The sequence below is a fragment of the Mustela nivalis genome (assembly GCF_964662115.1).
Source record: "Mustela nivalis genome assembly, chromosome: 8".
NCBI lineage: Eukaryota > Metazoa > Chordata > Mammalia > Carnivora > Mustelidae > Mustela > Mustela nivalis.
The window spans coordinates 50470624-50486720 of NC_139027.1; the positions used below are offsets into that span (position 1 = coordinate 50470624).

Consider the following 16097-nt stretch of genomic DNA (forward strand, 5'->3'; position numbering starts at 1 on the left):
GATCACAAGTAGGCAGAGAGGCAGGCAGAGAGGAGGAAGCAGGCTCCCCGCCGAGCAGAGAGCCCGATGTGGGGCCGGATCCCAGGACTCTGGGATCATGACCCAAGCCGAAGGCAGAGGCTTTAACGCACTGAGCCACCCAGGCGCCCCTACTGAGCTCTTTCTAATCACAACACACTAACATGTTCCATGCATGATTTTGTTTAATCCTCTCAACACTTTGAGATGGGTGTTCTTTTTACTGACAGGTGAGGAAACCGAGACACAGTTTAAGCAGAACTACAAATTGAATCCAGGCAGGTGGTAACTAACTCAAGTTCAACCAATGTTAAAATTTTGCATATAATATTTATGGACTTTTTTTTTTAAAGATCTTATTTATTTGTTTGACAGAAAGAGCTCACAAGTAGACAGAGAGAGAAGAGGGAAGCAGGCTCCCTGCTGAGCAGAGAGCCCGATGTGGGGCTTGATCCCAGCACCCTGGGATCATGACCTGAGCCAAAAGCAGAGGCTTCAACCCACTGAGCCACCCAGGCACCTTGATTTATGGTCTTTTAAAGATGATCGTAAAGGAACACGGACTCTTTTTTTGCTTCTTCCTACAAATATATTTTTGGAAAATTTCAAGTAATACATAGTTGTACTTTATATACTTAATATCATCAAGTGATATATTTGGGCTAGGGCAAGTGAAAAGTACAGATGATTTTACAGAGGTTAAAAAAACAATCTGGGGGTGCCTGGGTGGCTCAGTGGGTTAAGCCGCTGCCTTCTGCTCAGGTCATGATCTCAGGATCCTGGGATCGAGTCCCGCATCGGGCTCTCTGCTCAGCAGGGAGCCTGCTTCCTCCTCTCTCTCTGCCTGCCTCTCTGCCTACTTGTGATCTGTCTGTCAAATAAATAAATATAATCTTAAAAAAAAATCTGTAATCCTACAACCCGAAAGGCCAGTATTTATATTTAGGAGTTTCTCTCCCATTCCTGGAATGAATTTAGGATTAGGAACCTAGCCACGGCTCTTAAACTGGGCCCCATCACCCAAGAAGTGTTTTAATGAGCTGGGAAACCACGTGAGCTTTTGGCAGCTGGGTGCACACTGGAGGACGTGAGTTACATTTGCAGCCTTGAAGAACGCTTCTGTCCGATGCAGGGAGAATGTTCCAGAAGGCAGCACTAGATGTTGCACAGAGTCTTCATGAACACCCTGGTTGCTGCAGAATGAGAACGGGGCCAGGAGTCAACAGAGCTGGACTCTCCTCCCGAGATGCGTGGGTTGGGGGTCATTTCCTGTCCTGCCTCAGTTTCCTCATCTGTACAATGAGCTGCTACCATTCTAGAAATGGGTGATTGCCCGCGGAGCCTCGCTTCTGGGTCCTCTGCTGCATTTAAGACGATTCCTGACATAGTTCCCACCCAGCTCTGGCATGAAAGACAAGAGGGCCAGGATTATGAAAGGGGCTGGGGTCAGGGAACACCAAAGGCTTCGGGAAGCCCCCAACAAGGGTGTGAGCTCTATTTTCCTGGAGGGCTGGGCCAGCCAAGCCGATTAGGGGCCCGGAGCAGCTGTGGGCCGAGGGAGGCCGCTGGGAGTGAGGGGATTCAAACAGCTCTTTCCCACCCTCTCCCCCAGCAGCTTGCTCTGTGTAAAAATCCCAGACTCCAATCAAACCCCTTCGCTTTTCTCCTTTCATTCACCTGCCCATCTTCTCTCCTCTTCTCTCCCTTTCTATCCAAACTCATAATTAATCGCTCAAGGCAAAAGTAATGAATGTTAATTGGCCATCTGTAGGAAGACTAATTAAAATCTACCACGCTGGGGTTTCAAACATACCTATAGCAACCGAGTGAATCGGGAATGAGGCGAGGAGGGACCGAGGTAACAGCTGAAAGACTGCAAAACACCACTGGGCTTAGGTGTGAGGGAACGACGCCAGCGCCAGCACCAGCGAGGGGCGAGAAGCCGACGAGGGAGGGAGTGGGAGAGAGCCTTCCCGATTCACTCCCACCACGCCAGGACCTGGCCTTTTGTGGCCGATCTGTTTTGTGTTTAACAGGGACGGTTACACGTTTCCTTCTCACTGGACGTGGCTAAAGGGGTGGCTGGAGTTTGTCAACACACAATTGTTGCCCCTTGGTCGCAGGCCCGTGTCTCCGGGACCGCCCGCACCGTGTCAGATTCACACGCAGTCACGCGCACGCACATGCACGTGCTGGTTAGATCTCACCCTTGGCTTTGCCCAGGTTCATACCGGCAAGGTCACCCCCTGCCCTCTGGGTATGCGTGTATGCCCGCTGACCCGCCAAGAGCGCCCCAGGGACACAGCATGCGCTCTCCCACGATCCTATGTAACCGCGTGTGCACGTTCATGTGCATAGGTCTGCTTGCACACAACAGTATGCATGCCTGCTTTGAACGTACAAACCCACTGTCCTTCAGATATGAACCTGGATGTGAACTGCCAGTAGTTTACACGGACACTCACACTCACCTTACAGGGGTGTGCACACGGTCCCACACCCGAACCCAAATTTGGGTGCACATGCTGTTCTCTGGCAAGTTTTATATCAAAGCGTTTATAGACAGGTACACACACAATTACACAAACCCCCCAGCACGCATAAGCAAAGCCAAATGTTCAACCACCTGTACGACTAATATTAACACTAAGGTGGCAAACAGTTACACACACACGTGGCCGGGGCCCAGAGCAGGGCCATGTGTGGTTCATATACTTCGAGACACATGCAGAGACCCGGGCCCCAGGAGAGAACACAGCCCAGATCATGGCCTCTTGCCTTCCTGAAAAAACAAGGCCGGAGCTACCGATACAAGGCCTTAGTCCTCATCTTCTCTCTCAGAACCCCCAGCTTGAGCAACGTGAGTTCCCCAAACCTATCTAGAATATTTCATCCAACCTTTGGGCAGGACGGATGGTGGATCTGAGGAATGAGGGAGATACGGCCCTGGGGGTCAGAGTGGCTTTGATAGGGCACATCAGCAGAAAGGCTGCCAGCCAGTGGGATAAGGGGCTGGGCTGTATATTCTCTCTCCCCACATTCAAAGAGTCAGTTCTGTGGGACTGGGGAGGCCTACACTGAGTGGGCATCGCACTGTGGAAGAGCTCTGACACAGGGACTGGGCCCTTTGGCCAAGGGCCCTATTTTCTTGTACAAAGAATGAAAAGGCTAGGGCGCCGGGGTGGCTCAGTCGGTTAAATGTCTGCTTTCGGCTCAGGTCATAATCCCAGGGTCCTGGGATCGCTGAGCCCTGATTCCGGCTCCCTGCTGAGTGGGGACCCTGCTTCTCCCTCTCCCTCTGCGCTTCCCCCTGCTTATGTTCTCTCTCTCCCTCTTTCTCTCTGTCAATTAAATAAATAAAATCTTAAAAAAAAGAACGAAAAGTCTGTCCTCCCTTCTGGATGGTGTCTGGGGCCTCTTCCACATTGCTGTAAAATCCCTTTATGCTAAGCTTAGCTTAAAGCAGGACAGAGTGCAGACACAGAAAAGAACTTCCTGACACATGAGGACAGTGGGGGGCCATTACATCATGATGTAACTTACATCACGGGGGGGAGGGTCTCTTTTTCCAGAGAGAAAGAGCACATGGTTCTGCCCAAGGATCATTGTAAGAAAGGGTTAAATATCCCCGTGTCCATGGGTTTTGTGCCAACCCTCTCTGCTCCTGGAGGCTCTGGGTCAGAGGTTCTCAGTCCTCTGCAGTCAAGAATTGGTGCTCTAGGTACAACCTCTGGTCTGATCATGGAAAACAGCTGGGAGAAAAGCAGGTTGGAGAAGGGTAATGCCGAGGAACCTGCATGCTAGGTTCAATCCTGGAAGTCGGAAATCAGCCACAGAGGGAATTCCCAGTCATAACAAACAGGCTGAAAAGCATCCCTGATGTCCCAGGACTAACCATACCTATGAGGTCAGGCGCTCATCGCGGCCCCTCCGGGATCCAGAGGGCTTGGCTTACTTTACTGGCCCACCTGACAGAGGAGGAGGCCCAGCTGCTTTGATTGCCCCGGACCTTATGGGTGTAAGTGGCCAAACCAGGCCGCAGAAGCCAAGTCCAGGGAGCTATGTCCTAAAGCTGGGTGGCACACCAGCCTCTCCCTGGGCGGGAAGGGAAGGAATGCAGCCCTGCCAGAGAGCCTCTGGGTCCTTGGGGATCTCCCTCTGTGAGGGTAAGTCAGCCCTCAGAACTCTCTGGGAGAAACAGGCACGCACACACGCACTCTCTCACACACACACACACTCTCTCTCTCTCTCTCTCACACACACACCCCTATGACAGCTTCTACATTTGGAGCTGACAGATGTGCAAGGTAACAGCTCGGCACCGCCTGTGCAGCTGAGGCCCTGGCGTCGCGAGTGGGATTATTTCCAGTAAGACTCAGGGTGGCTACGTGAGCGCACGCCCCAGCGTGTGTGAGTGTGTGTATGAGCGCGAGCAGATGAGTGTGTGTGAGTGTGTGGCTCCTCTCAATCTCTCTCCCTCCATCTAAATCTGCCTTACTACATTTTCAAGTCTTTCTGTCTCTGTCTGTGTTTCTCCCCGTGTTGCTTGGCTTCCCGTCGCCGTCCTGCTCACCCTACCTCAGTCTCGCTGTGCCCTGTTGTGTCTTCTCGAGAGAGGAGAGGAGACTCCCCACTGCTCAACTTCTTAGGTTTGCCCCAGCTCCTTTCGCGTGCCACCCAGGCTGGCCGCAAGGAGGGACCATTGAAGAAAGCCCGTTTTGTTCCAGATAATGTCCCTGCCCTGTGCATAGGGCTCCTGCCCAGCGGGCCAGGGTGGGCAGATCTGGGGCTATCCTGGGCTGGAGAGAGCAGCCCCCCAACCTTGGTCTTCAGGCCCGGTCTGTCTTTTCCTAATGAGCTAGCTCACCCTGACACTCATCATTTATATGCAAATAATATTTTCAAAGCCAGGAGCTCAGGCCACTTTTGCCTCGCCAAATATTCCAAAATTGTTTCCCTCTCTATATTCCCAGCCCTCAACACAGACTGAACCTAGCCCTGGCCCTGTCCTGACCCCAAATCTGGACTCACAGTGACCCTGACCCTGGCCGTATACTGATCCTTAATTCTGACCTCGGACTGGCCCCAACCCCTAAGCCTGAGACTCTGTTCACTAAACTTCCTTTCCCTAAGCAGTTGCCTTCTTTGATCTCTGCTAATACCACCTGGGTTTGCAAGGTTCACAGCTCGCTTTCTAAATTAATGAATTAATCATTTCTCACAGCTCACTTTTCAATGCTCTAGTGCTCGTGGGGCACCCCCAGATCTAGTGAATTGGAATGTGGGGTGAAGAAGGAGCAATAGGAAAGTCTTTTTTTTTTTTTTTTTTAACTGCCCAGGTGATTCTGACACAGGACAGACCCATCCACTTCCATAATACACACGTTTGGGCTTTCCTTTAGGAATTCCAAGGAGGAATCCAAGGTGGGTTTGAACCCCCACACAGGGCTGCCTGGGATGGTGGGGGTTTGTCTGCAGACCTGACCCACAGGCAAGGTCATCACACCTGAGCCATTTCAAAGGCTTCACTATACAGTGAGCCAGCAGTGAGCAGTGAGCCACTCCAGCATTCACAGGTGGCTTACTTGCTCACTCTCTACATTCATTCATTCATTCATTCATTCATTCATTCATTCCTTTCCCCACTCTACGAGTCCTTACTGGGTTAGATCTGGGTAAGGTCTGCGGAATACACCCAGCCTTTTGGGCCTGATCTCTGGGGTCAAGCTGGGCTTTAGAAGAACAGGGAGGGGGAAGGAAAGGCCTCCTCAAGAGTGGGACTAAGACCTGAACCAGAGTGTGGGCCAGAGAAATTCCTGCAGCTCTAAGAGGAGACACCAGGTCTGGGGAGTGGGGGGCAGGCCCTTCTCTTCCCTTGCCCTTGGGTTGGGGACAAGGAACACGTGCCCAAGGACTGAGAGACCACCGGATAGCTTTCAGGTTGGACACATGCTGAGCCATTGGGGTCAGCTGGTGGGCCTGAGATGTGGGTCTCCCAGAGAAAAAGAAGAACTTCCTTCTCCTCCTTTCCCCCAAACTCTCCCTGAAAATAGAAATCCAGGGCTCTCTCAGTTCCCAGTTAGGGCCATTAGGGCCAAGGGGGAGTGCATGATGGATGAAATGGGAGAGAAAGGGTGAGGAAAGGGAGTCTGGTTGGGAGGGAACAACCATGGTAGGCTGAGAATAAGGAGGTGGGCACCATTTAAAAGTCTGAGGGAACATCCAGCCCTCCCTCTACCCTGCCTCCCAACCCTGCAGGCAGAAGAGCTCAGGACCTGTCTGGGGGAGCAAGAATGGTTTCTCTGCGGGGCGCCTGGGTGGCTCAGTGGGTTGAAGCCTCTGCCTTCAGCTCAGGTCATGATCCCAGGGTCCTGAGATCGAGCCCCGCATAGGGTTCTCTGCTCAGCAGGGAGCCTGCTTCCTCCTCTCTCTCTCTCTGCCTGCCTCTCTGCCTACTTGTGATCTCTGTCTGTCAAATAAATAAATAAATAAAATCTTAAAAAAAAAAAGAATGGTTTCTCTGCCACCATGTAACCCTACCCCCAGCCAGCCCCAGGAGCTCAGAGGGCGTTCTCAGCACCCTTCCCAGCCTGCTGCCTAGTGGCTCCTTTGGGATCACTGGAAACACCAGGATCTGGGATCACTGCTGTGGGATCTCCGCTCTGGGGACTGGAAGTGCTCTCCACTCCCCTTTCTGTCACCACACAGGACCCGGATGGTGAGGGAACACAGCTGGGCACCCTGGTAAGCAGAAGTGTGTACCCGAGTCCGTGAGTGTGAATTATGCAAACACATGTTGGCCTAAAAGGCCATATTCCATGGGGAAAGACCGTGGGTGAAGGAGGCCTGAGGAAGTATCCCGAAGCCCAACCCCCGATGAGAGACATGGAGAGATGCTGGGATGGAGCGCGTCCCCGGTTGCTGTTCTGAGTGAGGAGGTAGGAGACCCCGGGCACCTCCAGTCCTGGCTAACAGTGGACACAGGCTCCAGCCTGCCTTGTATTCAGGGGATGAAGGACTAGAATTGCGGGTGGGGCGGGGAGGACCCTCCTGAACAGTCTAGTCCCAGCTGGTCATGTTCATGGACAGAGGTGCTGGATGTCCCTGGGGCTGGGCCTGGAATCCCCTCCCCTGCTCCTCACAGGCCAGCTGCTGGCCTCCAGCTCAGGGTATTAAACACAAAACTCCAAAACTGCCCGGCTCGTTTGCATCCAAGACAAAGAGAAAGCTTGTTTGTCTTTTGGCTAATCCGAGGCCCTGCTCGACCCTGCCGCTGGACGCTGGGGATGTGCAGGCATGTATTGCGTATGGGCCTGCGTGTGCTCACATGTGTGGTGGCCAATGCCTGGAAACACAGATGGTCAGCCCCCAGAGGCTGCCCAGGAAATCCCCGGGCCGCAGTGGTGAGAGACCGAGGAACAAGGTCTGGGAAATCCTTGCGCTGGAGCCCCAGGGCCACTAAGGAGGCCCTGGGCCTGCTAGGAAGAGCGACCCCTGATCGCAGCGCTTGGGTCCTTCTCAGCTCCCTGCGGGCTGCCCGAGAGTTCTCAATCCTAGAGTACAAGGAGAAAGAAAGAAGGGGGTTGTTTCTAAGGTTGTTAAATCCCTGGGCTCCAAGAGGACAAGTGTCAAGTGTGGGAAGGTCTCGCCCCCTGGTGGGCACGTGTGGTACTCCAACCAGGCTGGCGGGGAGAGGGAAACAATCCTGACCCGCCAGGCGCAGACCAGTCTCACACTCTCCATGGAGCAGGGGTCCACCCAACACTCACCAGAGAGAGGGGGCAGCCCCGGCTGGCCCAACTCACCTGAGGCACGGAGTCTCAGAGCTCCTTTGCTCTGGGGAAACGGAGCCCAGAGGTTAGAGGGACCTGGGCAAAGGCGTTACAGAGGGAAGTGAGATCAGGGGTTCCTGACTTCGAGGTGCACACATTTCCCCATGGGTCTGGCGAGTCCAGAACAAGCTGTCCAGCGTGAACTCCAGCCCCCCTGACGCCCCAGGCAGGCGGAGCTGAGTGAGAGTTCTTGCTGTAGGTGAGCAAGGGGGAGGGCCTCCTTGCTGTGTGTGGGGCTCCTGGTTAAGCTGGATCTTGATACTATCTGAAGCTTCGGCACTTACCGCAATGCCGGCACTGTGCTAAACATTTGCAAACATGAGGTCGCTTACGGCTCCCAATGACCCTCTGAGGGAGGTACCATTTCTTAGAGAAGAACAGCGAAATACTGCAGAAAAGCAATTTACACAATTTACGCTGGGTGACGAGCTGGCAAATGGCAGGGCAGGGATAGGCGTGCAGGGCTTTTGACTCCAGTGAGGGCAAATGCTCTGCTGGGCAACAAAAGAGCATGAATTGCTGGCTCCCTTCTAGGGAACCTATCAGGACATTGGCAGTTCCCGCCCAGAGCCTGCGTCTGGAGCTGAGCAGCCGTGGGTTCTCCTGGAGGAACGGCCTCAGTGCGCCCTCTGCTGGCCAAGAAAAGGAACAAAGGGTTCCCCCCTACAGGCTCAGCGGCAAGGCTGACTCCTAGAAGTTAGCTAGCAGGGACCATATTCCCTCCTCCCAAATAAGGCCCAGGGGCAAGGGGCTGGTGGACTGGCTGTAGACCCCCACCACTGTGGAGCTCCCAGCTCTGCTGAATCTGCTGACGGGGGCAAGGATGGGTTTGTTACACACCTGGTTTCTTAGGGATTCCCTCTCTTGGAATATTACCTGCCTCCCTAAAAGGCAGGTTGGTCCTAAGCCCACCAGGGCTTAGGGTTCCTGAGGACCAGGAACATGTGCCACATGGACTTTACCAGGAGGACCCATGACAGACAGCCCCCTGAGGAGATCTATTCAGAACACTGCCAGGTGGGCAAAGGGTAGAATTGGGAATCCAAGAAGGCCTGGGAGGCTGGGAGTTGGGCCCTGCAGCCTAAATACTCTTTGAATAGGTCAAGGATGAAGAAAGGGTACTAAAGATTGGGGTCAGCATAGGGATCTGGGCAGGTCTATCTTGGCCAGCTCTGAACTTGAGCTTGCCACCACTGGGTAGGGCGCTGTGAGAAGAGGTAGACAACCCTAAGGGAAGTTCCTTCCCAAGACAAAGGTAACTTCCCGAGTTTGGGTTAATTGCATTTAAGGAACATCTCTGGACCCAGCAAGCTGGGAGTCAGTCACGGGCCCTGTATCAGAGGAGAAGGCAGGTGTGAATAAAGGATAATCCACATTTTATTTGTATATGCTTTTTACTTGCACATAAACTCTCAGGGGCCCCTTCCTCCCACCTGGGGGATAGACAGTACGTTCCGGAGGGAGGAGGCATCAGAATGAGGACATGAAGTTCAACACAAGGTCCTGCTACCGTGAGTATGGGGCATCCTTGTGCGATGAACTTGCACCGTCCTCCCTCCCCCGTGGGCCGTGACTCTACATGGGCCCTCCCATTTGACACCAGTCCAGCCAGACACTGGCCATGAGATCCCCAACCTCTTCTCTTCAGGGTTGCAGCATCTTGTTCTGCTTTTCCCATCCGTAAAATTCAATTTCTGGGGAGACAGAATACCAACCACCATGACTTCTCTCTCCCAAGCTCCCACTAACTCACGGCAGCCAACAGACTCATGAGAGAATCTGAGGGCAGGACAGTAGGTATAAGTGGGTAAGGCAGGGTTGGCAGTGCCCCTGTGGCAGGTTGCGGGGAGTGGGTCACAAAGAGCTCCTGGGTATGCCTGAGAGGGGGATAGAAAGCCCCAGGAAGCCAAGGACATTAGCTTATTTATCGTAGAAGTCAACATGGGCTCCAGACTTGAACGTGTCCTTTTGCAGCAAGCTTAGTAGTTTCTGGGCGGACATCTTACAGTCCACGAGCTCCCCTTTTGTCTTCAGGTCCTGCAGCCTATTGCGTAAGTCTGGGTCCATCGAGGTCTCCCGCGCCAACTGCTGCATGTCTGTATCCAGGGGACCTGGGGCATGAAAAGCAGAAGTTGAGGGGACATGGCCAAGGCAGGGGCCCCTGCTGTGCACGTGGAGTCAGGTCTGGTCACCGGCAAGACCTCAGGCTGGCTGACAAGTGTGGTCAGGGTCATTCTGTCACTATCGAGCTCTAGACCCAAATCCCAATGGCATCTCCAGACCACTGTGTCTATAACCAAGCTTATCACCTCCTGTCCAACTAGCACCTCCTCCTCCTGACTTTTCTGTTTCCATTAATGGAAGCGCAAAACTTCCATCCTCGCTCCCTCCCTCTCTACTCTGCTCCCACAGCTGAACCAAAGAGGACGTACACTTCTGCTTCTACAGGGCCCTTTTTGCGGCCCTGGTTCTCTCTCTGCTTGAGCTCCTTCTGTAGCCCTGTGGGGAACACATCTTGCTAAAATATCACTGGAGTCGGACAAGAGGTGGCATAGGAATTTCTAGCACTTTTTTGCAGAAAGAGCGATTATGAACTAGTATCTGCCCATGAAATTACCTTCACAAAAGCCAAGGATTCCAGAGAAGGGATTACACTACTTGGGTGAATCACAGAAATAAGAACGGATGCACTGAGGAAGGTAGGAAATACAGGTTGGTACTACCCTTATCATCTGCCCCCAAGTCCGGGCATCCCCGTGTACAGACACCCTCCCTGTGGGAGGAGAGTGAAGTAAGCACCCAACTTCACGGGGGATCCCAGAGCCATCCCATCCTAGCACCAGGCCAACTCCTGGCTCCCTCTGGGCTCCCATGAATCCAGGCCCCCAGCTAACCCATGGCCTCAACATCCCCAAGTGGCTCCCGCAGCCTCAGGCAGCTCCTCTGACACAGGTTCCCACAAACCTAGGTCCCAGGCTCACTCTGATGCCTGCTGGTTCCAGTCAGTTCCAATAGCCCCAGGAAGCTCCAGGCTCCCAGAAAACCTGAAGACACCCAGGCCCCCAATCCATTCCAGTATCAGCTGGCTCTTGTGGCCTGGGGTTGCTCCCATGGCATCAGACGCCTGACAAGCTTGCATGAACATTCCAGCCAGCTCCTGTAGCCCTAGATGCCTCCAAGCTTGCAATCAGTGCCTGTAAACCCAGGGTCCATCCAGGCCCAGTGCCAGACTAACTACCATAGACCCAGGTATTCAACCCACCCAGCAACAGACTGCCTAAAGACTCCAGCAGCAAGCCTGCTGTAGACATCACCAGATTGTTCATCCAGAATCACTGGGTGGATTGACTGGTAAAGGGCCTTGCCTACTGAAGTCAGCCTGTAAAGACGGGGAGAGGTGCCTAGTTTCTCAAATGCACAGATACCAACATGGGGCCACAAGGATCACGAAAAATCAAGGACTTGTGACACCACCAAAGGAAACCTATAAAACTTCAATGACTAACCCTCAAGAAATAAATCTATGAACAAATGACTTCAAAATAATCTTAAAGAAATTCAGTGAACTACAAGAAAATGAAGACAGATGGCTGGCTCAGTTGGTTAAGTATCTGACTCTGGGTTTCAGCTCAGGTCGTGTTCTCAGGGTCACGGGAGTGAGCCCCATGTTGGGCTCTGTGCTTGGTGTGGAGTCTGCTGGAGGTTCTCTCTCTTTCCTTCTCTCTCCCCCTTAGCCCTTTGCCTCTCTTCCTGCTCAGGTGTTCTCTCTAAAATAAATACATAAAATCTTCAAAAAACAAAAAAAAGAAAATGTAGATAGACAACTAAATGAAATTATGAAACAATGCATGAACAAAATGAGTTCAACAAAGAAATAGAAACCACTTAAAAAAAAAAAGAACTCAAGAAACCCATATCCCAGAGTTGAAGAATAAAATGACTAAAGAATTCAAGAGAAGTCAATAGCAGACTCAACCAAGCAGAAGAAAGAAATTAGTGAATCAAAAGACAGCTCATCAGAAATTATCCAGTCAGAAGAGCAAAAAGAAAAAAGAACAAGAGTAAAGATGACTTGAGGGTTACCGTCAGAAGAGACAATTTATACATTATTGGAATCCCAGAGAAATAATGGCTGAGAACTTCCCAAATCTGGGGGAAGATTTGTACATCCAAGTTCATGGAGCTAATAGGTCACTACAAAATTTCTACCCAAAGTTATCTTCTTTAAGACACCAGGCCTACATGATTCCCCTGGTAAGTTGCATGTTTTTATGCCAATACCACAGTGTTTTCATTACTATGCCTTGGTAATAATAGGTTGAAATCAGGGAGTGTGATGCTTCCAGGTTTGTTTTCCTTTCTCAAGATTGCTTTGGTTATTTGGGGTCTTTTGTGGTTCCAAACAAATTTTAGGATTGTTTGTTCTATTTCTATGAAAAATGCTATTGGAGTTTTGAAAGGGATTACACTGAATCTGCAGATTGATTTGGGTAGTATGGACAGTTCAGTAATATTAATTCTTCCAATCCATGAGCACAGAATGTCTTTCGATTTATTTGTATCTCCCTGAATTTCTTTCGTTTTATAGTTGCCAGTGTACAAGTTTTTCATCTCCTTGGTTAAAGTTATTCCTATTTTATTCTTTTTGACGCAATTGTAAATTTCTCTGATAGATCATTATTAGTGTTTAGAAATGCAGTTGATTTGTGTATATTATTTTGTATCCTACAACTTTACTGAATTTATTAGTCCTAATACTTTTTTTTTTGGTGGAATCTTTTGAGTTTCCTGTATATAATACGTCATCTGCAAATAAACAGTTTTACCCCTTCCCTTCCAATCTGGATGTCTTTTATTTCTTTTTCTTGCCTAATTGCTCTGGCTAGGACTTCCAGTACTACATTAAATAAAAGTGGTGAGAGTTGTTCCCTTGTCTTGTTCCTGATCTTAGAGGGAAAGGTTTTTGTTTTTTTTTTTAAGCTTCTGATCACTGGGTATGCTGTTAGCTGTGGGCTTGTCATTTGTGGTTTTTATTATGTTGAACACATTCCCTCTATACCCACTTTTTTGAGTTGTTGTTGTTGTTTTCATAAATCGACGTTAAATTTTGTCAAATACTTTTTCTGCATCTATTGAGATGATATGATTTTTATACTTCATATTATTAATGTGGTATATTATACTGATTGATTTGCAGATGTTGAGTCATCTCAGGACTCCCTAAGACCAACCCAACCAAATGACATTCTGGAATTGGCTCCACACCTGGCTGTGGTTTTTACTGGCCCATTTGATTGAGTGAGTCTGAGGCTGAGCTCAGAAGGGTGCTGAGTTCAACGAAGACTACAAGGATAACAGTGTCTGTGTTAGGGAGGAAGGACGGAATGGGTACTAGAGAGTATGAAGAAGTAAATGGCTCTGCTACACTGGGCTTTGGTCACATCTTTCTACCTTTTTGTCCCCAGGTTCCAATGGGAATAGACTATTGGATCTCTGTCTAAATCACTCAGACACTCTACAAAAGCTTTGTGACCACCTTCTATTTCCACCAGCCTCAAGCCAGTATTGAAGCCTCTTTCCAGACTGGGGGCACAGTGGCATCATGGCAGGGTGGTGAGAAACCAGACCACGTGTCACAAGACCCCTTACTACTCTTCCTTCAACTAACATTTACTGAAGACTGACATAGTGAGGCACTTTGCTAGGTGCTGGGGACACACAGGTGCACACTGCAAAGTTCCTGCCTTCAAGGCTTTCCTGTTAGGAGAAAGAAGTATAGGGATGCCTGGGTGGCTCAGTTGGTTGGACGACTGCCTTTGGCTCAGGTCATGATCCCAGAGTCCCGGGATCGAGTCCCGCATCGGGCTCCCAGCTCCATGGGGAGTCTGCTTCTCCCTCTGACCTTCTTCTCGCTCGTGCTCTCTCTCACTGTCTCTCTCTCTCAAATAAATAAATAAAATCTTAAAAAAAAAAAAAAGAAAGAAGTATAGACATGAAGAGAATATGGTATGATAAGTTCTAACATTTAGAAGGGCTAAAGTCAGATAGCACTTCACAGCTAGGGATCATTTTCATATATATCACCTCAATCAGTCCTCCAAACTGCCTTGTAGGCAGGTAGCACCTTCTGGGTTTCACATAAGGACAGAGGATACAGGGCTGAAGTTCAAAGTCTCATGGTCTCTCCACTCTAGTATCTCAGACTTTCTGGCCCCGCCCTCCAGGCCGGGCAACTTCCCAGTCTGTCCCTTTATCTCTAAACTACACTCCCTATAGCAGCCAGCTCTAACTTCTGGAGCCTGTATTTCCGTAAAGGTGTGATGGTTCATGATTCAGAGACAATATACTCTGGGGGTTATTTCACGGAGGGAAGAGACTAGGAAACCCCCTTCCCCACCCCCCCAGAGAGGAAGCAGCCGGTTCTGGGTGACAGTGATGGCAGTAACGCCCCACCTACCTGGGGCATAGCTCAGCACCCTCACACCAGGTTCCTCTGCGGCTAGAACTTGGAACATCATGTCACGGGCAGCCTTCCCGGAACAGTACAATCCCCAGCCCTTGAAGGGCTGCAGAGCACAGAGGGACGAGATGTTAACCACGGTCCTGCTGAGGCCAGGGCTGTCCGGAAAGGCCTTCAGGATGCTGGAAGTCAGGCAGAGCATAGAGGTCAAGTTGAGAGCCCAGTAGTTGTTCACTTCAGCTGGGTCGGCCAGGTCGACGAGGCCTTTGGACACATCCCCAAGAGTGCCTGAAAAAACAGACCTTAAGAATAACTCTTTGCAGGGGCGCCTGGGTGGCTCAGTGGGTTAAGCCGCTGCCTTCTGCCTTTGGCTCAGGTCATGATCTCAGGTCATGATCTCAGGGTCCTGGGATAGAGCCCCGCATCGGGCTCTCTGCTCAGCAGGGAGCCTGCTTCCCTTCCTCTCTCTCCCTGCCTGCCTCTCTGCCTACTTGTGATCTCTCTCTGTCAAATAAATAAATAAAATCTTTAAAAAAATACAAAAACAGGGGCGCCTGAGTGGCTCAGTGGGTTAAGCCGCTGCCTTCGGCTCAGGTCATGATCTCAGGGTCCTGGGATCGAGTCCCACATCGGGCTCTCTGCTCAGCAGGGAGCCTGCTTCCCTCTCTCTCTCTCTCTCTGCCAGTCTCTCTACCTACCTGTGATCTCTCTCTGTCAAATAAATAAATAAATAAAATCTTTAAAAAAAAAATACAAAAACAAAGAATAACTCTTTGCAGATGGATTTTCTCTTCCCCCCAGCCCTCTCTAAATTCTAGACACTTCCTTCCCATCCAAACCTAGAAGGGTCTCTCTAGTGCTTCTGAAGACGCCTTCCTCCTCCCAGCTCTGCAAACAGACACACCGGGGCTTGCTCACTCATCCCAAGTTGGAAACTTAAAGTTCGCATGCCCTGCTCTGGGCCTGCGGGGAGAACTCGGGGCGCCATTCGGAAAAGAGGGTAATTACTTCTGCAGGAAGACCTCATGCTCTGGTTCAGGCCTCCGCCAGAGGGCGCGGAGCAAGGCGATCGGGAAAGTTCTACAGGCATTTTGGAAAATTTGCCCAGGAATAGGAAAAGGGTGGGGGAGGGAGGTGTGCCGGAAGAAGGAGCCGCACGGAAGGCAGCGAGTGTTCGTCCATACCTCACCGAAACAACTCGGATTTTCAGGCATCTTTTCTGACTCCTAAGAGAGTCACCTTCAAAGTTCCTAGCGGTGGTCTAAGTGAGAAGGAGGGAGAAGAGACGGGGCGCTACGCAGTATTCCCGGGGCCCCACGGGGAGTCGTCCGCCGCCGCCGGCTGGGGCCTTACCCGCGTTGTTGATAAGCAGCACCTGCTGCAGCCCCTCGGGCCTGGGCAGCTCGCGCACGGCGCGGAGCAGTCGCTGCAAATCGGCCTGGACGCCCAGGTCGGCGGGCACCCGCACCACGCGCAGCCCGGGCCGCGCGGCGTCCAGCTCCGCCTCCAGCTGCCGGAGCGCCTGGTCGTTGCGGGCGCTTAGGACCAGCACGGAGCCGGGCGACAGCAGCCGGGCCAGGAGCGGTGCCAAGGCCCGGCCGAAGCCACGGGAGGCGCCGGTCAGCACGCACACCGCGCGGCCCAGGCCGCCGTCCTCGCCGCTGCCACCCTGCATGCCGGCGACCCGCGACCGCTCGCGCGGGGACCCGAGAAAGGCACGGGGCGGGGCGGCCGCGGTTGGAGTAGGCGGAGGCCGGACCGGAGGGGCGGGAACCGAAAGCTTCGGC

The 16097-nt window shown here is 51.6% G+C and overlaps 1 protein-coding gene across 1 annotated transcript; it reads right to left on the bottom strand.

Annotated features, from left to right (window-relative positions):
- Window positions 1–9205: 9205 nt before the first annotated feature.
- SPR (sepiapterin reductase) lies at window positions 9206–16045 on the bottom strand. The gene is made up of 3 exons (XM_082743985.1): window positions 15664–16045; window positions 14308–14598; window positions 9206–9961 (listed from the first exon to the last, which is right to left on the bottom strand). The coding sequence occupies exons 1-3, from the start codon at window positions 15983–15985 to the stop codon at window positions 9771–9773; spliced, it is 804 nt and encodes a 267-aa protein (XP_082600111.1). The 5' UTR covers window positions 15986–16045; the 3' UTR covers window positions 9206–9770.
- Window positions 16046–16097: the final 52 nt, after the last annotated feature.